The 22,898-nt window shown below is 43.8% G+C and overlaps 1 protein-coding gene across 5 annotated transcripts in view; it reads left to right on the forward strand.

Moving 5' to 3' along the window:
• Positions 1 to 22,898, forward strand: part of KIAA2012 (KIAA2012 ortholog) — a 126,146-nt gene that overhangs the window by 51,629 nt on the left and 51,619 nt on the right. For all 5 annotated transcript variants that reach the window (XM_070770257.1, XM_070770263.1, XM_070770265.1 and 2 more), the window contains 2 exons: positions 5,764 to 5,840; positions 21,942 to 22,079. In XM_070770257.1, the coding sequence (XP_070626358.1) occupies positions 5,764 to 5,840; positions 21,942 to 22,079 (215 nt within the window). The remainder of the gene's footprint in view (positions 1 to 5,763; positions 5,841 to 21,941; positions 22,080 to 22,898) is intronic.

Below are 22,898 nucleotides of genomic sequence, written 5' to 3' on the forward strand. Positions count from 1 at the left end.
CAGAGTGATTAAAAAATGATAACTTTTATTAACTAGTAATCCATAAATACTGTTTTCTGTTCCATCACTCTCCAGACATTTGTGTTACCTTCTCATAAAAAGGACGATAAAGAAGCATGAGGTTTTCTTAGGGATTTTTTTTCTCCTGGTTTCTCTCTTGCTTCCTTCACACATCTCCCTATGGCCTGAGGATTTACATTTGCCATCATCTTCATTCCTAGAAATCCCTCACTTGAAAATTAATGAAGACACCAGCATCAGAACATGTCCAATGGAAAGGATTAGTGCATCTGTTTTACGGGACACATAAAGATTGCTCATTCATTCATCCAACAAACACTGATAGACCATCTACTAATGCCAAATAATGTGCTGGGCATAAGAGTTGAGAGATAAAGTCCATGCCTTAAAGTCATCCAGACTAGTGGAGTGTGCTGAGAGCACATGGGGAGTACATGCTAACTCAGTCTGGGGGTTAAGAAGGCTGAGTTTCTAAGGATATAGATAGGAACTAGCCATATCAAAGATGAAAGAATGCTCCAGGAAAAGGGACCATAAGAAGGTTAGAAAGCATGGTGGCATGGGAGAAATGTAAGTAGCTCGTAGTGCCTGGACCTCAGGGTACATTTAAGAGAGGAAGTGGTGAGAAATGCAGCTGGTGGGGTAGACAGGAGCAGATCAGGAAGGCTCATAGGTAGCAACAAAGAAATTTATCCTAAAGGCTGTGAGATCCTGTTTACACACAAACTGACATAACCAGGTTTTTATTTTAGAGAAATGACTCTCCCAACTATGTAGACAATGGATTGAGCAGGGTAAGACCAGAGATCTACACTTGCTTGACAGCAAGTGTCCAAGGACAGTATTTTCCACAGAATATTGAACCGAATTGATTGGCCACTCTGTATGTAGCTCCACCTTCAGCCTCTTCTTTGAACTCCTTTCTTCTATGCCATCTTCTACCACAAGTATCCTTATTAGTCGTATGATGTATGTCAATTGGAGGATTTCGAGTGTAGTTGATATTTTATTGCTACACAACTTGAATTTCAATTTGCCTTCCATCTGGGGCTTGGTAAACTGCCACGTACCTTTGGACCTCTCCATAAAAAGTAATTTATGAACATTTGAGAGAAGTTGGTATTCCCAAAGCTAGACTCTTGAGACTGAGTTAGCCTTGGTCTAAGAAGATATAAGTAAGTAAAAAAAGTTATTTCAAATTGGAATAAAAATAATGTCCTTGCATTTAACTAGACATTTCCATATTTAAACCCAGGCTGACTCATATCTTCTACATCTGTCTACTTGGCTCCTTTAATAGAGTTCCCTGGGGTACATCTTTAGGCTGGAGACTTTCACAGGTCTTAAGCAACTGTTTGATATGCCCATCTCATCCTCCTCCTCATCCAGGAAGATTTAAAGTGAAAATGTGTAGCATAAACAAGACCTTAAATCTTGTTCCAAGAATTTGCTAATGACAATACCAAAAGGCCATCTTGGGTCTTGATCTCCTGCATTAAACAAACAGGTTCAAGATTTATTATAACACAACAAAAGCTCTACAGGTCATAGGCATCTTGAGTCATATCATAGAAAATAAAGTATTTTTAGATACTATTCTTAAGGAAAGGTCAGCAGGGCTATGTAAAGGGGCCAGTATTATCCTTCCTTTTATGGTTTCATTTCTACTGGAAAGAATTTTTTTTAACAATCTGGAATTTGCCTTTGCATTTTCCATTTTTGACCAAAAACACAAAACCATGAAGGTATGAAGACTAACTCTTAAGCCTCCTCCCACTGGTTTCTGCTGCAAGTCCACTTGCAAAGCTGTGGGAAGGCAAAAGTACTTTCTGAGATCTGTTTGGCATTGGATCAGATCAGATCAGTCGCTCAGTCGTGTCTGACTCTTTGCAACCCCATGAATCGCAGCACGCCAGGCCTCCCTGTCCATCACCAACTCCCGGAGTTCACTCAGACTCACGTCCATCGAGTCAGTGATACCATCCAGCCATCTCATCCTCTGTTGTCCCCTTCTCCTCCTGCCCCCAATCCCTCCCAGCATCAGAGTCTTTTCCAATGAGTCAACTCTTCACATGAGGTGGCCAAAGTACTGGAGTTTCAGCTTTAGCATCATTCCTTCCAAAGAAATCCCAGGGCTGATCTCCTTCAGAATGGACTGGTTGGATCTCCTTGCAGTCCAAGGGACTCTCAAGAGTCTTCTTCAACACCACAGTTCAAAAGCATCAATTCTTCAGCACTCAGCCTTCTTCACAGTCCAACTCTCACATCCATACATGACCACAGGAAAAACCATAGCCTTGACTAGACAAACCTTTGTTGGCAAAGTAATGTCTCTGCTTTTGAATATGCTATCTAGGTTGGTCATAACTTTCCTTCCAAGGAGCAAGCGTCTTTTAATTTCATGGCTGCAGTCACCATCTGCAGTGATTTTGGAGCCCAGAAAAATAAAATCTGACACTGTTTCCACTGTTTCCCCATCTATTTCCCATGAAGTGATGGGACCGGATGCCATGATCTTCGTACATCCCCTCAATGATGAACCACTGCAAGTTATGGGGGCAGTTCTGTGAGTGAACATTAGTGGTCAAAGGGTACTCACGCCTCAGGAACAGCATGATGGAAAAAGACGCTATGCATAATTTAAGAGGCTCCCGCCAGCACTTTTGATAGCTCCTGCCCTTGTACCCACCAAGCATTTGACCCCTTTGGAGCCTGCAGGTCTGACATTCTCTCACAAGAACTGACACACAACTGGGAAGGAATCAGGTGGCCCACTCTGCCTGATAAGGTGACTTTCAGTCTCTATTTTGATATCAGATGAGCATCCTATACCAAGAGAAATAAGTATTCTGAAACAATCAGAATAAATATAGCCATGTTTCATTTTTATTTAAAACAATAAACAACAACTTGGGAATTAAACATGGCCAGCATAGGTTGAGAAGGCAATGGCACCAGTACTCTTGCCTGGAAAATCCCAAGGTTGGAGGAGCCTGGTGGGCAGCAGTCCATAGGGTCGCTAAGAGTCGGACATGACTGAGCAACTTCACTCTCACTTTTCACTTTCATGCATTGGAGAAGGAAATGACAACCCACTCCAGTGTTCTTGCCTGGAGAATCCCAGGGATGGTGGAGCCTGGTGGGCTGACGTCTATGGGGTCACACAGAGTCAGACACAACTGAAGGGACTTAGCAGCAGCAACATAGGTTGAACAGCAACAACAATAACATAGATTGAAATTGAAGGAAATTTTTAATTTATTTTTATTTGTAATTGAAGGATAATTGCTTTACAATATGGTGTTGGTTTCTGCCATACATCAACACGAATCAGGCATAGGTATACATATATCCAGGGCTTCCCAGTAAAGAACCCGCTTGCCAATACAGTAGACATAAGAGATGTGAGTTGGATCCCTGGTTGGGAAGGTCCCCTGGAGGAGGGCATGGCAACCCACTCCAGTATGCTTGCATAGAGCATCCCCATGAACAGAGAAGGCTGGCAGGCTATCATTCATAAGGTTGCAAAGAGTCGGACATGACTGTGCAACTAACACTTTCACTCACTTTCATCTGTTTTACCTATGGTAGCATATAGTATATATTTCCATTCTACTCTCGAAATTGAGTGAAATTTTAAGGCATCTATATTGCATGCTAGTATCAGATGCTCTTTACTGCTTTTCAAGTTTTGAGTGCTTGCTGAAGGATCCCATGATTTGAAGAAGGCAAAAGAGGTTTGGCATGAGACCCCACCTAGCAAGGGTCATCTTTGAAATTGCCCGATTATCTGGCAGGAATGCTATCTCCTTGCTAAAAGCCTGCCGCTAGATTAATGCTAGCATTTGAAAGTCTACTTGGGCCCAATGGTGGGCAGCAGGGGAAGGGTGTGTTTTTTGTTTATCTCTTTAGTGGCAGAAATGGTCACCACAAAAAGACTCTGAGCTCCCAGTTTCAGGCAGGCCTGGAAGTTGTGTAGTGTGTGGTCTGTGAATGTACACACCAGCTCAGGAATAATGGGAAAAAACTGTGCCTGTATTCACACCCAGCTGCCTGCAATGGTTGATGGGTTAGTCAGTTTCTTCAGCTTGATAAGAGGGGCAGATCCTGCCACATGGTTCAGAGAGGAAGTGTTACCACCCCCATTGCTCTATCTCCCAGGAATGCAATTTGAGTTGTGTCTCCTCCTTGACAGCTTGGACCTCAGTAAATTACCAGGGTCTTGACCCAAGAGATGGAGAAGTCTTAAGCAATTTTTCAGTCTCCTATCTAAAAACGTGTTTACATTTCTTGAACTCTGGCTGACTGATTCATTCTCCTGGTGTTGCAAGAACTTTCCTTATGCATTAGAATTTATAAGTTTCTTTTCTAAGAGACTCATGGTTCCTTCCAAGCCACGGTCAAGTGAACCTCATTGCAACGCAATTTTGTTGGGCTGGATTTGTCCAGAGGATGGATCAGGGCCAAACAGCTGTGATGTGGCAAGATCAAGTGAGGCTAACAGGAGGAGGTGTGAAGTGGAGGGGAAAAGTAGGAGATACTAAGTCAGGAGGTCTGGGTTCAAGTTCTGGTCTCGCACTCTTTCAAGGTATGGCCTTGAGCCAATCACATGAAATCACTCTCTGGGCCTCAGTTTCCCTAGTTATCTCAAATAACAAATGTTTTCAATCTGTGCAGAAGCCATTTTCCAGCAAGATAGAACAGCTGAGAAACAACAGAAAAGGGAAAGGGAAAGTCAGCCCACAAAGAAAGAATAGAGGCTTCAGGTCAAAGAGGCAAAGATGCAGAATTGCATACGGCCAGACTCATCACAGAACTACTTAGGAGTAGCAAGTATGTAAAGAACTTTGTGTTGGACACTAGTCCAGTACAAGAGACTAAAATCCTTTTCAGAGGAGCCATGCACTTAGCTGAATCTGTTCCTCAAATAAACATTCCTTTACAGACATGAAATTTACTTTCTTAGGGGAAAAAAAGAAAAACAAAATAAATCCTATCCTCTAACAGCATGAAGTTTGAGTCTGGCAGTCTTGGACTCAAATCCTTACTCAAAACCTCACTAGTTGCACACCCTTGGGTGGATTACTTTATCTTTTGAGCCTCAGCTTCCACACCTATAGCGAGTATGACAGCACGACCATGGAGGGGAGTCGTGAAGGTTACACGCCAGCCCATGTGGTTGTCCGTATGTGCCTGCTTCTGGGTGAGCGGCAAGATTTCTGTTAGTCCCCTCCCACCAGCCCCGTTTTGACCTTTGCCTTTGTTTGCTTGTGTTTCCACCTCTCCTATTGCCCCTCCACATAATGAGGAAAAGGGAAGGCTCTGATCTCTCTATCTGGAAGGTTGCAGAAGCATTTTCCTACTTCAGTGAAGTTGGATCATACAAAATTTATATTCAACAGTATCAGCAGATTTTTTTCCATCAATATTTCCTTTTTAATTTCAGCTTTATCTGAATTTTAGTAGCACAAAGAATTTACTTTTGTTCTTTTAAAGAGCAACCAAAACAAGAAAACTAGAAATTTGAATATAAGCTCTATAACACTTTATTAAATGGAGCATTTAGACTGTGCCTATAGAGGTTACATGTGTTATTTGGTAAGTAAATATGAATGCCATAAGCATGTGTACATTTATAGTCTTACACATATGAACTAGGTATGTAGGTGTATTGTATACATAAAAATTCATGAGACCTATATCTGACAACCTTGACCCTTTTCTCTCTGATTTTCATCATAGTAAACACTGAATCCAGAACAGATCTTCATATGAATCTTAATGAGACTTCACCTTTGACTCAAAAGCCAGAGAATCAGGTACAGTATTGATTCTGCATGAGCAAGTGACTGGTAGTCGGGACTTTGAGGTTCTTGTCCCTGCTTGCTGTGTGACCCTGGGTGAGATTCTTCACCTCTCTGGGCCTCATTTGCTTCATCAATTAAATGAGACAAGCAGACTATAAAATCACAGAGGTTCCTTAACTCATAGACTTGGAATGTCTTAACTCAACTTGGACTGTTTTGTCTGGCTCTTCATAAGCGCGAATAAGCTGAAGAGGCCTTTCCCTGACTTCTGCAAAGTCAGAAGGGAACAGGGAAACACAGAAAGGCATCCTCCATGGAGGCAGTGGGGACTAAGACTTTGCGCCAATGGGCCCGTTTTTTTCCTACTCTAATTTTCATTCCCAATGGGGAGAGAAAAAATAGCAACTAAGAAAAAAATGCAAGGAGACTGTGAAGAAAGGAGAAAAATGCTTTATCCGGGTGGATTAAGAATACTTATTAGTGGGACTTCCCTGGTGGTCCAGTGGCTAAGACTCTGAGCTCCCAGTGCCGGGGGCCCAGGTTCGATCCCTGGTCAGGGAGCTAGATCCCACATGCTACAACTAAGACCCAGAGCAGCCAAATAAATAAATAAAATTTTAAAAAAATACTTATTAGTGATTCGAGGACATATGTTTACAAATATTTATAAATTGGTTCCTTAAAATTAAAGATTTGAAGCTGGCACTGCCTTGAGATTCACTCTAGAGAGACAACTCAGGGTATTTCCTAGAACTTTGCGGGTCTCAGCAGACGCAGCACAGCCCGGGGCTCTCCCTGCGGGGGGCTGGGGCGGGTGCTGGTGGTTGAGAGATGAACCAACATGGCCTCTATTTCTCCCTTATCTCCAACTTCCTGGCTTTCTCCTCTTCCCTCACACTCATTAAAACACAGTAATAATAAAAGTAACTTTGTTTCCCTGTGTGTGCCTAGTTGGTTCTGAGGAAGGACCTGAACTCTCGGTGTTAGGACCCCAGGCCTGGGTCAGGCCTCCCCTGAGCTAAAACACAACTGAGTCGACCCTTCCTGCTACTAAGGAGCCACACAACCAACATTTGCATTTTTTTTAATATGCCTGTTTTGAAGATACCCTTTATATGGAATGTGAAAGGTTTTCTTCAAGAGAGACTGTGACTGAGGAAAATATGCTGTATTTCAATAATTCCATGACTCCAGAGGCCTTGCAAATACCTCATGTACTCCAAATTCACACAGCCCCATCATTATATTCCAGGAGACCTCATATCACCTGCAATAAGAGTGGCTCAGCCACGTCAAATTAAATCCTAAACTGAATTATTAACCTTGCAGCCAGAAAAAGGAACACCAGACCCAGGGTCTTCAACTCTAATCCTGGGTTTCCTCTGTGAGGCTCTGGCAAATCCACTCACTCTGAGACTTGCCCGCATCCTCGCTTTGTGAAAGGACGGGAGTTGTTCCCACCAGAACCTGTTGGTTTGTTCAAGTTGCAGTAGTCTTGCTTCCTTGAGAAGTAGTACCAGAAAGGAAAGCCATCGAGGAAATGTCTAGGAAGTCTCACCAGCCTCCAAACCCAGAGAAAATGGGGGTAAGGTCTGAGAGGGGGAGGTGCCTTCCATGCCTTCCTCACCCCCTTACTTCTTGAGGCTAATGGCTCTTTATTAGATTAATCACTGACTTCAACTTTAACTACTTCCTCAACCTACTCCATGTAAATGGCTAATTTCATGTTTACTATAAAGCATCTGGAAAGGATTTAGAAACAAATTTCTGCCCAGCGGATTTCAGTTATGTACCTTGATGGGCCACTGACAAACGTAGTAGATTCCTTCCAGTGTCGCCTTCCCTCTCTGAAGCAGGCTAGGGTATCACACAAAATTGATCTTTATCAGCGCCAGCAGTTTCTGCTCTTCTTTCCTTTCCATGAATCCCCACTCCCACCTCCACTCCCCCCTCCACCCCGCCCCCTCCCACCACTGGGATCTGACCATATTAGGAGTTCAGTCACACAAGATACTTTGACTTTTATATCAGTGTGCTGAGAGGAATCTTTTGGCATCGCCATGCTTTAAATGAGAAGTCACACACCTCGATTTGGAAAAGAATTTCTGACGGGCGGGTGAGAAAGCCAGACAGCGCTTTGCAGGACGTGCCTGGGTTCCTGGATTTACCCAGTTCTGGAGGCTGCCTCTGGTGCCCCCTAGTGGTTGGATTTTAAAACCTCCGCTGTGCGTTTCCGAAGAGGCAGTGGACGCTGTGGGGATAAGGAGTCACGAGAGCTCTTGCCTCTAGCACACAGGACGGCAGCTCTTCCGCACCTGGCCGAGAATCAGGGCCTAGGCGGTAAATCCATAAATAGAGAGGAGTAGCAACCGACGTCAACCACTTCCTAGGAATTGAAGGAGGTGGTTTAGTGGGGAAAGGGTGGGGAAGAAGCCTACAAGAGGAAATTCGGAGATGAGAAATGAAAAAAAGAAAAAGGAGACAAGCAGATATGTTTCAACTCCAAGCTCCCATTTCCTCTTTCAAATGAGCTGCTTCCCCACTGTGAACAGAATCAAGTATTTATGAAGGCATTTTTTGCATATTAATAGCTGCATGTGGAACATTTCCAGTTCTGAAGTCCTAAAGGTATGGTGCCCTTTTTTTAATGCAGGTCCTTCAAACTCCTCACAGAATTTGGTATTCTTCTTCACATATATTTTCCTTTCTGCCTTGTGGCTCCTCCTAAGGCATTTCATTTGATTAAGGGAAATTAGTTCCTGGGATACCATCAGAAACGAAGCACTGCTCTTACCTCGGTGGCTGACCTCAATCACTAGAGATTTTCCTCTTCCCCAGGGCCTCTCTATGTAAGAGGCCAAAGGTTGGGTGAGGTGAGCAGAATCTAAAAAGATTATTAAAAGTGTAAATTAAAATTCTATAAGGAAGGGTTAACATATCTATCTTGAGAGGGGAGAAAGTAAAACTTTCTTTAAAAAGTAAGAAAAATAATTATAATTGCAGTAACTACAGCAGTATTACTATCTATGCTTGGTAAAGATCACATTCAATTTTAAAAGAAAAACATTGGGCTTCTCTGGTGGTCTATTGGTTAAGAATCTGCCTGCCAATGCAGGGGACGCAGTTTCAATTCCTGGTCCCAGAAGATCCCACATGCCACAGAGCATATAAGTCTGTGAGCCCCAGCTATTGAAGCCTGAGTGCCCTAGAGCCTGCACTCCGCAACAAGAGAAGCTGCCACAATGAGAGGAGCCCGAGAACCGCAACTAGAGAGTAGGTCCGGAAAGTCTGTATGCAGCAACAAAGACCCAGAGCAGCCAAAAAAAATAAGTAAATCTTTTTTAAAAAGAAGAAGAAAACAAAACCAATTAGAAAAATAAGCAAAAGACATAAATAATTCATATCAAAAATGATAGTAATAGAAAACATATGGAAACAATATTCATTTCTGAGTAGCAATTTAAATTCAAATTGAGGCAAACTGGAGGTACAATTTTATATCTGAGATATGTGCCTCCTCTCACCTTTTTTTAATGATAACACCCAGTACTGTTGAGTTTTTGGCAAAACTGGTACACTTAAACACTTCTGGCGGGTTGTAATTTGATTCAAACCACTTGTAAGGGAAAATGGCAGTATAACTTGTATAACATGAAAAAATATTCATACCCATTGATTCAGTATTTCTGACTTTTGGGGATTTATCCTAAGGAAATAACTCAGCAGGGGGGGGGAAATCGAGTGAGGATGTCCTAGAGAAAAACTGGAAACAGTCAGAGAAACGATTCAATTAATTGTGAAGGGTTTAATTCCGGCATTAAAAAAAATGAGGCTTGTTCATCCTAGAAATGTGATTTAGTACAAAAGGTTTAACACAGGGTTTCTCAACTTCAGCACTTTGAGCCCGATAGTCCTTGTTGCAGGGAGCTTTCCTGGGCATCGCAGGATGCTGAGCAGCACCCCTGGCCTGCACCCACGAGGTGCCCGTAGCGCAACCCACTCTTCGGTGACAGCGTCTCCAGTCTTTGCCAAACGGCCCCATGGAAGGTGAAAATTACACACACCCCAGCCCCAACTCCACGTTGAGAACTACCAATTTCATTTTAAAAGTGGAAATCAAAGTGATGTCAACTATGACTGCAACTATATTAAAAAAATTACTTTAAAGACTTGCAAATAATACATGCAAAAGAGCACAGGCATACTTGTTTGAAATTATGAATATGTTGGGTTGAGTTTTTTTATTTTTATTTTATCTTCCTGGTTTTTTATTGTTTTTCTTTCTTTTCTATTTTTTCAAAATTCTCGCTGTAAGGAGGAAAAGTGGAACTATGAGCAGAGCTGGTTTTATTCAAACCTAGCTTAAAATGATCAGGAGTCACAGTAAACAGCAAATATACAGCAAGTGAAACAAGGGTCAACACTGTAGTGCCATTATTAACTACTGTTAGTTGAAGTTCTTTAACATTAATTAGGTTTTCATTAGATTATTAGATAGGACCATGAAAATTCTCCTCTTAAGGATCTCAAGCCCTTGTCGGCATTTTATCCCTCTGATCCTAGACTTTGGGGAGGCAACGAATTCACCTATTTTTCTGAAAAGTCTGGATCTCAAAGTATCAAACTCTAATCATCCAGATCCATCTTTTTAAGCTGGAGTCTAGACAGGCCCTGAGCCCACTGATTTATGGAGTTGTCAGGACAGAAAGGTTGTCAGTTAAAAGAGTATCAGAGTACAAGCTCAAACTTTATTAGATTCTCCAAGAATCACTGTGTCTCTGTTTAAAATAAGAAAGAAACCATCTCACCAGTTTTGACATTGTCTTTTCTCTCCCTTTGTTAGGGAGAGCAAACATCCTTTCTCACTTGCTTTAGCTTGGGTTTTGTTGTGTTGCTTTGTGGGGATTAGAACTTCGGTAGTATCCTAAAAATGCTGTTAAACAAGAATTATGTCTCTTTTTCCCATTTCACAAAGCCACTTCTATTTCAACCTATACTGTCTTCTTGAGTTCAGATTTCATGAATGTATGACAGTATAAATTCATATTTGATCTTGTATGTCCTAAATTTACCTCTTTCAGATTTCAAAGAGCAGCCTGTAATTCTAGCGCACTAAGGATTTAGGTTGAATAAACCTGTGTTTACCCCATCTGCTTCCTTGGTGGTTTCACAGATGGTGTTCATATCCCCTTTCAGCCTTCCTCTTTCAGGAGAAAAAAAGAACACCTGTAGACACACTAAGTTTTTGTGCAAGGGTACATAGATAACCTTTTGTTTCAGTGTCCTTCTGAACCATAGCCTGCCTTTTGTTGGACTTTTTAGCTGTCATCTTAGAGAACAAGCTACTACTCTTTAAAGACAGACTTTTTTTTTTTTTTTTATTCTGCTCTACTCACCCTCACATCTCACATGTTTAGGACAGTTCTTGGCATATGCTACCTCCTCAAAAAAAGAAAAATTGACAAATAAATCTCTTACGGACATTAAGGTCCATGTCCTAGATGGGAAAAGCCTCTAAATAGGATTCAGAGATTGCAGGTTTTTTAATACTTATTGCTGTATTTCATTTGGCTTTGGCTGTACCAGGTCTTAGTTGCAGCATTCAGGATCTTCATGCATTGTGGCATGCAGGATCTTTAGTTACAGCATGCAAATTCTTTTAGTTCCCCAACCAGGGATCAAACCCAGGCCCCTACCATTGGAGGCACTGAGTCTTAGCCGCTGGACCACCAGGGAAGTCCCAGGTTGCACTTGTTTTATTTCCAAGGAAATGATATGGAAGTTCAGCTCCCATTTCTCTAATAACTCACACCATCTCAGAATACTTGCTGCCGTTGGTTGCCATGATTTGGCATTTCATGCTCTGAAAACTTTTGTTCTTGTGCACATTGGAGATGTCACTAGACATACTTCTTAGAGTCTTTTTGAGGCTGAGGAGTGAGATTGGACCTAGCAGGAATGCCTGGGAGAATTAACCATCTGCATCTCCCCATCCAGAAAAGCACACTTTACTGCTCACCTTCTGCTTCTCATTTCTGATAGCATGGCACAGCATTTCCGGAGCTCCGTGCTCTTCCTCCCCACCCCAGCCAGCCCCTCTCTTTTCCTTCCTGCTTTCTTTCTCCCTGGTTTTGTAAATGGCTTTGGTTAGGAAACTTGATTCAAAGGGTTTTGTGTTTTTTGTTTTTTAAAATCTAAGCAAACTTCATCTTCTAGTTCAGTCTTACCCACAGGATTACTTTGTCAGCCCAAAAACTCTGTTGACAATGTAAGGATAATTTACTGAGAGGGATTTATTTTTAATTACCAAACTGAGGCTTTTGTTTGTTGAATTTTCACTGCAGCTATTATTTATTCCAATAATTCTGTATTTATTGATATGTTGGCTACTAGTGTGACAGACACAATATGTGTCTGATTTTCTTTTTTATTTTTATTATGGAAAATTTCAAATGCAGACAAAAGTAGAGAGAACAGTGTAACAAACCTCCATGTACCTATCATGCCTGCATGCATTCGTGCTTAGTCATATCCAACTCCTTGCAACCCCATGGACTGTAGCCCACCCAGCTCCACTGTGCATGGAGTTTTCCAGGCAAGAATACTAGAGTGGGTTGCCATTTCCTACTCCAATGTACCTGTCATAGCCTTCAACAATTATCTCTCCGTTATCAAGAGGGACTTTTAAAATGGTCATAGCAGCCAGCGTTTTTAAGGTTTACTATATGCAGAGTTTAGGATTATCTCCCTTAATCCTTACAACAGCCCTATGAGATAAGTGCAGTTATTGTCCCCATTTTACAGATGAGGAAACAGATGTCATGACAGACACGGCCCCATTTAACACGCAACCTGCAGTTGCCAAAAGGCCTTCTGGTTTGGGAATCCCTCAAAGCTGCTTTTGATGCTTAGACAGCAAGGAGATCCAACCAGTCAATCTTAAAGGAAATCAACCCTGAATACCCATTGGAGGGACTGATGCTGAAGCTGAAGCTCCAATACTCTGGCCACCTGATTCGAAGAGCTGACTCATTGGAAAAGACCCTGATGCTGGGAAAGATTGAAGGCAGGAAGAGAAGGATGAGATGGTTGGATGGCATCATCGACTCAATGGACATGAGTTTGAGCAAACTCTGGGAGATGGGGAAGGACAGGGAAGCCTGGCGTGCTGCAGTCTATGGAGTCACAAAGAGTTGGACACAACTTATTGACTCAACAACAACAAAGCTGATTTTAGATCCCAGCTTCTTCTGTACTGACTGTGACTTCAGGGGGGTTACTTAACCTCTCTGAGGCTCAATTTCCTCATCTATAAAGGAAAATGACAGATCTTCCTGATGGCTGGGTGGTTAAGACTTTGTGCTTCCAATGCAGGGGGCGCGGGTTTGCTCCCTGATTCCATATTCTGCACAGCGTGGAAAAAAAAAAATTAAAGGACAGTGGTAGTTCCCTCATGGGGTCGTGACAAGGATTAGATGAAACAACATATGGAAAAGGATTAGCACAATGTTGTCACTAGGCAATCCTGATAAATTACAATAGTAATTATTACTCTAAGCCCTTGTTCTCTGCTTGAAAACTGCTATAAAGCTGAATTTGGAGCTTGTAAGCAATCTAAGTGTTCATATGTGGAAAAGGAGAAGTTTGAATGGCAGGAATAACCTAAAGGACTATGAGTCAATCCAACTATGGCTTACCCACTCCACCCACCTTCAGCCCCCAAGGCCCTGCAAGTATCCTCCATACCGTCTGGAATTTTTTGTTTCATTCCTTTATGTAATCCTACCTGTTGCACTTCCCTTTGGGTTTCTCCTATCCCATTGTGGATTGCTATTTATTTGTTCTCCCCCCCTGCACCTAAGGGTGGAGAAGGAAATGGCAACCCACTCCAGTATTCTTGCCTGGAGAATCCCAGGGACGGGGAAGCCTGGCGGGCTGCCATCTATGGGGTCGCACAGAGTCGGACACGACTGAAGCGACTTAGCACCTGCACCTAAGGGAGCACAGCAGAATGCCAGGGGAAAGGGGAAGCAGAGATTTTGTAGGGGGGTGAGGGATCCTGTATCCAGCAGTGCCCCAGCTCCCCCAGAAGGTGGCTGCCCAGAAACATTGAGAGGTCAGAGGTCAGGAGGGCAGTGGAGGGGAAGGGGGCAGGAAAGAAAAGGAAGGATGTCTTTCTCTTCTCCCAGCCCCGTGCTGTACCAGCATTACTAGATTAGTTCAGCTCCTCAGCCTAGCTAAATTATGGGTTAAATAAGTTTTTAATGGATCCACGTGGAAATCAAATCACCACAGGTAACATTTCTTTTTTAGTGAAAGTTTCATTTTTTACAATGAAATCAGTTTGCCAGTTGAGATCCCCTGTCTCCCAGCTGCTAGGTTGGAAAAGACACACCACAGTCAACATAACACAGAAGGCACACAGTCGGGGTTAAAGTTTGGGGTTAGAAGGAGCTCGGGACTTCTTCAGATTGCCTGCCCCACAACCCTCCACCTCCCATCTCCCCATCTAAGTCTAAAATAGAATATGTCATGTCTCAAATACAGGCAGAGTTCCAGCCTGAATATGGCCAGACACGCCCTCACAGAAAAAGCTAGTTTCCATCTCCCTTGGAGCAGAAGAGATCACTATTTTGGCTTAAATTTTTTCTCCTCCAACCCCTGCTAAGCCAGATAAACAATGATTCTGTTGTGTCAACAAAGCACTTAATTAAACTGAGGACAATATCAATTAGAACTCCTGGATAAGATTTTCTTCCAGATAGTCGAAGCTTTGGAATTCAAGTGTCCTGTGTTTGATTATTCCAAAGCTCCTTGAGAACTGAGGTACGGAATCTGAGGCACAGAAAGCTTAACGAGTTGACAACAAAGGCACCACCAGTCTCTCCCAGAAACTAATCTAGACATCACTGTGTTTCTCTTCCTGGTCTAATGTTTACTGGCTATCAGGCTAATTTGTAAATGCTTGTGTGCTCGGTTGTGTCCAGCTCCTCGAGACCCCATGGAGCCTGCCAGGCTCCTCTGTCCGTGGAATTTTCCAGGCAAAAATACTGGAGCAGGTTGCCATTTCCTACTCCAGGGGATCTTCCCAACCCAGGGATCGAACCGGAGTCTCTTGTATTTCCTGCATGGGCAGGTGAATTTTTTTTTTTTTTTTTTTACCACTGTACCACCTGGGAAGCCCTTAAATGCTTAGGAAGATGTAAAATCTCCTTCCACAGAAGTGAGGATAAAGTGAATGAAGACAGGCAGGGAACAAGAAAGCTCTTCTCTGGCCTCGAACAAAACTGTACCTCCACCACACCTCCTTGTGGAGAACTTCTAAAACACTGTCCACTCGGCCTGTTTCCCCAGCACAAATTGCCTTGAGGATGTAAAAAGAGGGCCAGGATGTCAAGTGGCCCAGATGGGCAGGATGACTACAGGTCACAGGCACATGGACCACTGAGCAGACTTGTGGAGGGTGGAACCACGCTGTCATTTGGGGTCCCATGTGCTCCTCAGAAAGAGGCTGTGCAGGCAGACAGGGTTGTTTAGGGGCTTTGGGGGCAGGGGTCTGGCCACACACCATGTGGGATCTTTGTTCCCCAACCAGGAATCGAACCCTCACCCCCTGCAGTGGAAATGCAGAGTCTTAACCATCGGACCACCACCAGGGACGTCTCGCAGGCCGGGTTGTTGAATTGAGATCCTGGTGTTTCCTCTGGCCTCCTGAAGACCGAAGGTCTCCCCATCTTCCAGGCCAGGGAAACCTAGACAGACAAGGTCTCAGAGTGGGACTTGGGAAGGCCGAGTGCTGGCCTTACACGGCTGGTTCCCTCCGCGTCACCCTGAGTTGACAGTGTATACAGGGCTCAGATCCCTCCCCAGGCGGTCCAGCCATGGGGAGCCCCGCTCAGCCCCACCTGTGTCCCCATTCCTACTGCCTGCTTTTAGAATAGCTCCACAGGCTGCCAAGGGCAAGAAAGAGCCTGAGAAGGCCGAGTGCAGGGGAACTCGCCAGGCCCTTCTGCTCATAACTCCAGGCAGGAGTGACCTTTTCCAGGATTTGGTCCCCATCCCCAGTGACTTACTCATCCCCACTGGGATTCAGAGCCACCTCCCACCCCCACCTTCCAGGGAAGCGGAGGGACAGACTCTCGGCCAAGGAGGGGGCCTGGTGGTCCAAAGGAGCCTCTGACTCTTTTCCTTTTGTTTGCTCACAGGAGGGGACAAACGCCCAGTGTGCAGAGAGGTTTGATGTGACAACTTGATAGACCACATAAGGGTTTCAGCAAAGGCCTCCCGACCCCGCTCTCCATGCACTAAGATAATGCTGGGGTGTGTAGCATATTTCAGATCTTGCCTACAAAGGCCCTCCTTCCTTCTGTTTTCCTTCTCCAGCCCAGCTGGCCCACAGGTTCCCAGAGACTCTTGGCAGCTTGCTCTCAGGCAGAACTGAAGTTGTGAACTGCGTGGGAGGCGGTGAGACAGCCAGAGTGTTGCAGCCTCCTTAATGTGGGACAATAGCTCCTCTTGGAGCCATGAAGCTGCAGCTACAGAGATGGGGGACCCCAGTTAGAAAGGAGTGGGAGAAGTGAAGAGACACCCGCAACAGATCCGAATCTGTGTGGCTCTGTGGGACCTATGGGGGGCGGGACAGTCTAGCTGGTTGTATTAGAATCTCCTTCCCTTCTTAACATAAGACGTTCCGGTGGCTGCAGCCCATGGTCGTGAGCCTTCGAAAAACAACTTGAAAGGAGGAAGGAAAATTATCCAAGAGAGGGTTTCACCTTGAGTTTGTAGCTCAGATATTATAATCCCAGAGTAAGAAAGGAAATGATATTTATTTTATTTGATGGACGTCCTTTGTTGGTTTTCCTACTTTATATGTGTGTGCAAATTGATATTTGTACACAGCCAATAGCTGTCTTTTGTTCTGGCTTTCAAGTGACTCCCATTATGTTTACAGCGTGATAATAATCCTGGATTTTCCATGGCTCAGTCTGTCAGAGCATAAGATTAGCTCTTGAATTCATTAACAGTCATCTCCTTTTAAATGTCAGATAAATTCTTAAATGCCAAGCACTTAACACAATGGCTTCTGTGCAATTCAAATCAGCTTTACCAAATTAGCTCATTAATCTTTATTATTTCATTTCCTGAAGAGAAAGGCTTCCTGGGGTTTTTAGCAGAACATAATAATATTAAAGTATTTACAGTACAATACAGGTGAAGGAATGGGTTTTGATTTTCTGCTCAACATTTCACCCTTGCCTCAGTTTTATAATCATTCTCACTGAAGCAGACACATTAAAAAAAAAAGCTTCAGGCATCTCTGCTTTCTTCTACTTGCCCTGTTTTCCTTCTCTCAATTTGTGTTTTCTCCTCCCCTCTACTCCCTGAGACCTTGACACCCTGTGACTATTTATTCTGCGATCTTTAAGAGCCTAGCGTGTGACTCTACCACCCAGAAAACAGACGGGTGCCTCACAAGGTCCGGATGGAGTCAGAAGGCTGGGGCTGAACAGGCCTGGATATCAGGAACTCTCCTTTCCAAAGAATCCCTCCAAATAATCAGATACAGGCTATGCTGACTGCCAAAGATAGATCCTTCCAGGACTGGCTTCCTGTCACCCAGCTCTCTGCTCAAATGTCACTTCCCCAGAGAGGTCATCCCTGATCACCCAGAGGAAAACCCCACTCCTCCCCCACCAACCTCCATCCTATCACCATTTCATTGTCTTCATAGATTTATCACCATCTAAAATCACTCTGCTCGTTTATGTGTTTTTCTGGCACACACAGTATCACTCAATAAATAACAGTTAAATGAATAAAGTTTTCAAACTGTGGTACTAGAGAAGACTCTCTAGAGTCCCTTGGACAGCAAGAAGATCAAACCAATCAATCCTAAAGGAAATCAACCCTGAATATTTATTGGAAGGACTGATGCTGAAGCTGAAGTTCCAATACTTTGGCCATCTGATGCAAGGAGCCAACCCATTGGAAAAGCCCCTGACGCCGGGAAAGATTGAGGGCAGGAGGAGAAGGTGGCAACAGAGGATGAAATGGTTGGGTGGCATCACTGACTCAATCGACATGAGTTTGAGCAAGCTCCAGGAGATGGTGAAGGACAGGGAAGCAAAGGGGCTGCAGTCCACGGGGTCACAAAGCGCCAGACTTTATTTAGCAACTGAAAAACAGCAAATGAATAAAGTGAAATGAAAAACCACCCCAATGCATAGCTTTCCTTTTCCTCTTACCACTACTTTCCAGAATCCTATTTATGTATTTAATCTTCTTTCCTCTCACCTCCCAAACCCCCTTGCTTTATAATGTATTTGTTAGAATACTTGAACGTAATAAGCGAAAACAGTGCTGTGTGGACTTCCCTGGTGGCACAGTGGATAAGAATCATCTTCCAGTGTAAAGAACACAGGTTTGAGCTCTGGTCCAGGAAGATTCCACGTGCCGTGAAGCAACTAAGCCCATGTGCAGCCCACGCACCTAGAGCCTATGCTCCACGACAAGAGAAGCCCTTACACCCCAACTAGAGAGGAGCCCCCGCTCTCCGAAACTAGAGAAAGCCTGCGTGCAGCAGCTAAGGCCCAGTGCAGCCAAAAAATAAATAAATGTTAAAAAACAGTACTGCACATTCCAGTGACTGTAGAGTCTCACTGGAAACATTCCATCAAGCTAGAATTGATGGCCCCTGAACCTTAGGGAGATGAGCCATACAGTCAAGAAGCTTGTTTTATCAAATGATTTATAAGCTAAGTGATTCGGAGAGACTTCTCAAAGTCTCTCAACTCCCTACTCTTTAATCTGAGCACCACATAAGGAGTTAAAATAATTCCAGCCATTGGATCGAGTCTTGGCTGTGTCTTTTGTCCTCCAACCTAACACAAAATCTTCTCTTGACGATCATGAAGAAACTTCCCTCAAAATCAGTGTTGTCTGATTTCTATTATTCCACCCAGTGACTCATGTATGGTTTTGGAAGCTAGAAAGCTTCAAATGCTTTGTTTGATTCTTTTTTGGACCACATGCTTTCATTTGATCTAGAAACAGGGAGGGGAGGTCTCACTTGGAGAAGCTAATCAGATATATAACTGAAATGACAAAAAAAAAAAAAATGCGTATGTATTTGTCCAGAAAAATCTTTATCTCTAGCCCCATTTCAAAACAAAGGAAAAGGGTGTGGATGTTCATCAGAATGATGGCTGCTTATGGGGATTCACTGTTAATTCATCATTAACACTTAAAAGTAATACAAATGTGATGGAAGGGAGAGCTATGCCCAGAGACAGCCATCCAAGAGTTAGTCTCCTAGAAAATATGGAAATGATCAAATCCACACCCAGGGTGATCTCATAGCACACTAATGTATGTGACCCCAGGAAATCAGCCCTGAAAAATAGCACGTCACTTTCCTCTGGGAATGAGGAACCCAGTCCTACGCAGAGGACAGTCCTCGAGGTCAGCACGTGCTCCCTGGATGTCTCTCTTGCCCTCCCCAACCAAGTTGGGCCATAACATGTAGCTTGTGCACAATGTTATCATTACTCTTTTTTTTTCCCATGCTTTTTTATGGTGGTGAAAGTTATATAATATAAAATATACTTATTTTAACCATATTTAACTGTACAGTTCAGTGGCATTAAGAACTTTCACATTGTTGTGGAGGTCTCACCATCATCCATCTCCCAAATTTTTCACCTCTCCTAAACTGAAACTCTGACCCATTAAACACTAACTCCCTATCCCCAACCCCACGCCCCTACTCCCCAGCCCCTGGCATCTACCGATGTAGTTTCTGACTCAATGAATGTGTCTATTCTAGGTACCTTGTATGAGTGGAATCAAACTGTATTTGTTTGCACCTAATGTATATTGGAATGCATTTTAAGGTTAATTTATGTCCTACAGATTGTACCTTCTTTTTCTCCCCGTGTGGTAGGTTCTCATTAGTTACCTATTTTGTACATGAAGTGAAGTGAAAGTCGCTCAGTTGTGTCCGACTCTTTGTGACCTCATGTACACAGTCTATGGAATTCTCCAGGCCAGAATACTGGAGTGGATAGCCTTTCCCTTCTCCAGGGGATCTTCCCAACCCAGGGATCAAACCCAGGTCTCCCACATTGCAAGCGGATTCTTTACCAGCTAAGCCACCAGGGAAGCCCTATGTATGTATTTTATGTATAGTGTATATATGTGTAAGCTGCTGCTGCTGCTGCTGCTAAGTCACTTCAGTCGTGTCCGACTCTGTGCGACCCCATAGACGGCAGCCCACCAGGCTCCCCCATCCCTGGAATTCTCCAGGCAAGAACACTGGAGTGGGTTGCCATTTCCTTCTCCATATATGTGTATATATATATATAAATCTTAATATCCCAATTTATCTCACCACCCCCTCTCCTCCCTTGGTGTCTATACGGTTGTTCTCTATGTCTGTGTCTCTATTTCTGCTTTGCAAAAATGTTCTTCTGTACTATTTTTCTAGATGCCACATATACGTGCTAATATACGATATTTGTTTTGTTTGGCCAGTATGTAGCAAGTGTGTATTCATTTCCTGACCCTGTGCAGGGCACGGCAGGTACCTGGGAACAGGACAGCCATGGTTTCCAGCCCTCGTGGAGCTTATAGTCAGTCTGGTGGGGAGGAAAAGGTGGCTGCACATGCATGAGCGTCTCTCTGGGCACGGTGGGAAGAGCTGTGTTCTTTGAGATGTCACGGGAGGCACAGATGAGCCAGACCCAAAGGATGAGGAGGAGTTAAAAGGGAGGGGTGTGTTCCCCAGAGATGGGGAGCATGTGGGCAGCCTTGCTCCCGGAACTGAAAGGTCGGAGCTGACGGCAGCCCTCTGAACTTGCTCTTCCCACGGTGAGGTCAATGGTTCCTACAGAGAGCCCCACCAAAATTCCCCTCGCCTCCTTCAGAGTTTGCTCAAACACTGCTTTCTTGTAGGGGTTGTGGGGGTGGGGGGGGGCGGTCCTTGACTACTTAAAATTGCAACCTCCATCACCTTCCCCAGCTGCTCCTCACTCCCCTCTCTGCTTTATTTTTCTCCATATCACGAGTAACCTTCAGATGTAACTGATGTTCCACCTATTTGCTTGTTACCTCATCCCTCTCAGTGGAATGGATGTGCAGTTTTCATGAGAGTGAAGCCTCTGTCTGCTTCTTGCACTGCCGCATGCTTTCTCCTGGGCATAGAACAAGTACACAATAAGTATTTGTTGAATGACTGAATGAGACAGGAAAGATAGTCCAGAGCCAGGCAAGAAGAGTCATGTAAACCTTCTAAGCGGGTTGGCCTTCATCCTGAAGGGAAGGCCTTTGAAGGTCTTAAGCAGAAGAATGATGTGGTCCAGTTTGCATCCGGAAAAAGCACCTGGGTTGCAGTACGGAGCGTGGGCTGGCAAGCAAGTTCAGGATATGCTTTGTCATGCTCTGTGGGGTGACAACATTTGCATGTTGTGGCCATAGGAGATCAGAAAAGCCCCCGGACACCTCCACCAGCCCATTCTTCCTTCCCTCTCTGCTAGATTTGTTCAAATCACTCTTTCTAACACATCAAATACATTTTAAATTTGGAGATAAACTGAAGTCTTGATATAACTGTGTTTGCTGCAAGGCAGATTTAATAACTGTTCATGGAAGCTGTAGAAGTAGCAAAAAAATCTCATCAAAAAAAGGAGTTCAGAAAAAAAAAAAAAAAGTTCGGGGCAGTCCATGATTTCGGCTCTGTATTTACCTGCTGTGTGACTTTGGGCAAGTTACTTAACCTCCAAGAGCCTCCAGTTCCTCATCTGCAAAATGGGGCTAGCAATATATGCCTCACAGAGCCATTAGGAGGATTATATAAAGTGACTCCTACCCGGCAATACAGTAAGGTGCCTTTTCCCACTTTCCCATCATGCTGACTCCAGGTGTGAATTCATAACCAGACTCAAGTTATCCTCCACACATATGAGTCCCTTGTCTCTTCCATGGTAAAAATAGGTGTTACTATTAGTGTTCCAACGATGAAGAATTGCTTTCTATAAATATTTGGGGATTCAGACTAGCTCTTGTCACACTGTATATCATTCCTATGAATGCTGGGCTTTCTGCTTCTCTTCACAGGGAGCCCAGCAGTCCTTGGAGGCAGCAGCTCAGAAGACAGGAGAGCCTCAAAGTTGTATAAATAAAGGGCTGATATGTTCAAACAGAAAAGAATTTTACACGCGCAAGCTGCACCTCGACATGACGCCGTTCCTGAAGGTGATCTCACACTGAGAAGACGAGGGGTTTTATAGACACATACACAGGGATTCCAGTTAATACACTTCTGCATGGTACAAAAAAACAGCTTCAGAAGTCCCTCAGAGTTCCTGCTTTATCAGAAGGGACAGAAAATAGGCAGCTTGTAGCAGAGGAAGATAGAACAAATTAGGACAGTAATCACAGGCAGCCATCGGGGACAAATCAGTTGGGTGTCTGGTTTGGTTGGTGGAGGACAGGGAAGAGAGAGGAGAAAGGATAACCTTGAACCACTCATAAAACAGGTAAATATAACTCATTTTATCTTGACAGTTGTTACAATAATTGTTACTGTTTTACCATTGTAAATGGGCAGAGCTGATAATCCTACTATAGAGAAGGCTAACTCTTGAGTTAACTATTTAGAAGGCAACTGCCAATCCTCTTCTGGATGTCTGACCCTGTTTTCACTAGGAGTTCATTACTTTCCCAAGCTCAGCTTCAATTCAGCTAAGGGTACTGAGAGTTCCTGTGGTGGGGATGGCACTTGTCCATCTTTGCAATACGCCCTCCTGCCCTGGCATCTAACAGCAACTGGCTCATGGAAGAGGCTTCCTAAATGCTCCATAAGTGGATCCCCTTCTCATCCCACAATCCTCTGACTTAAGAGCCTCTTTCTCCCCATTATTTGCCCCCCTCAGAGGTGAATGAACAAGAAATAAATGACCTTGGAGTGAAATAAACTGATCAGGAACAAAGCAAGTCTTGGCCTGGAAGCATCTCAGGTCCTTCATACTACCCTCAAAAAACAAGATCCCAGGTCCTTGATAAGAAGTGGTG

Source organism: Bos indicus, chromosome 2, assembly GCF_029378745.1.
Source record: "Bos indicus isolate NIAB-ARS_2022 breed Sahiwal x Tharparkar chromosome 2, NIAB-ARS_B.indTharparkar_mat_pri_1.0, whole genome shotgun sequence".
In the NCBI taxonomy this organism is placed as follows: domain Eukaryota; kingdom Metazoa; phylum Chordata; class Mammalia; order Artiodactyla; family Bovidae; genus Bos; species Bos indicus.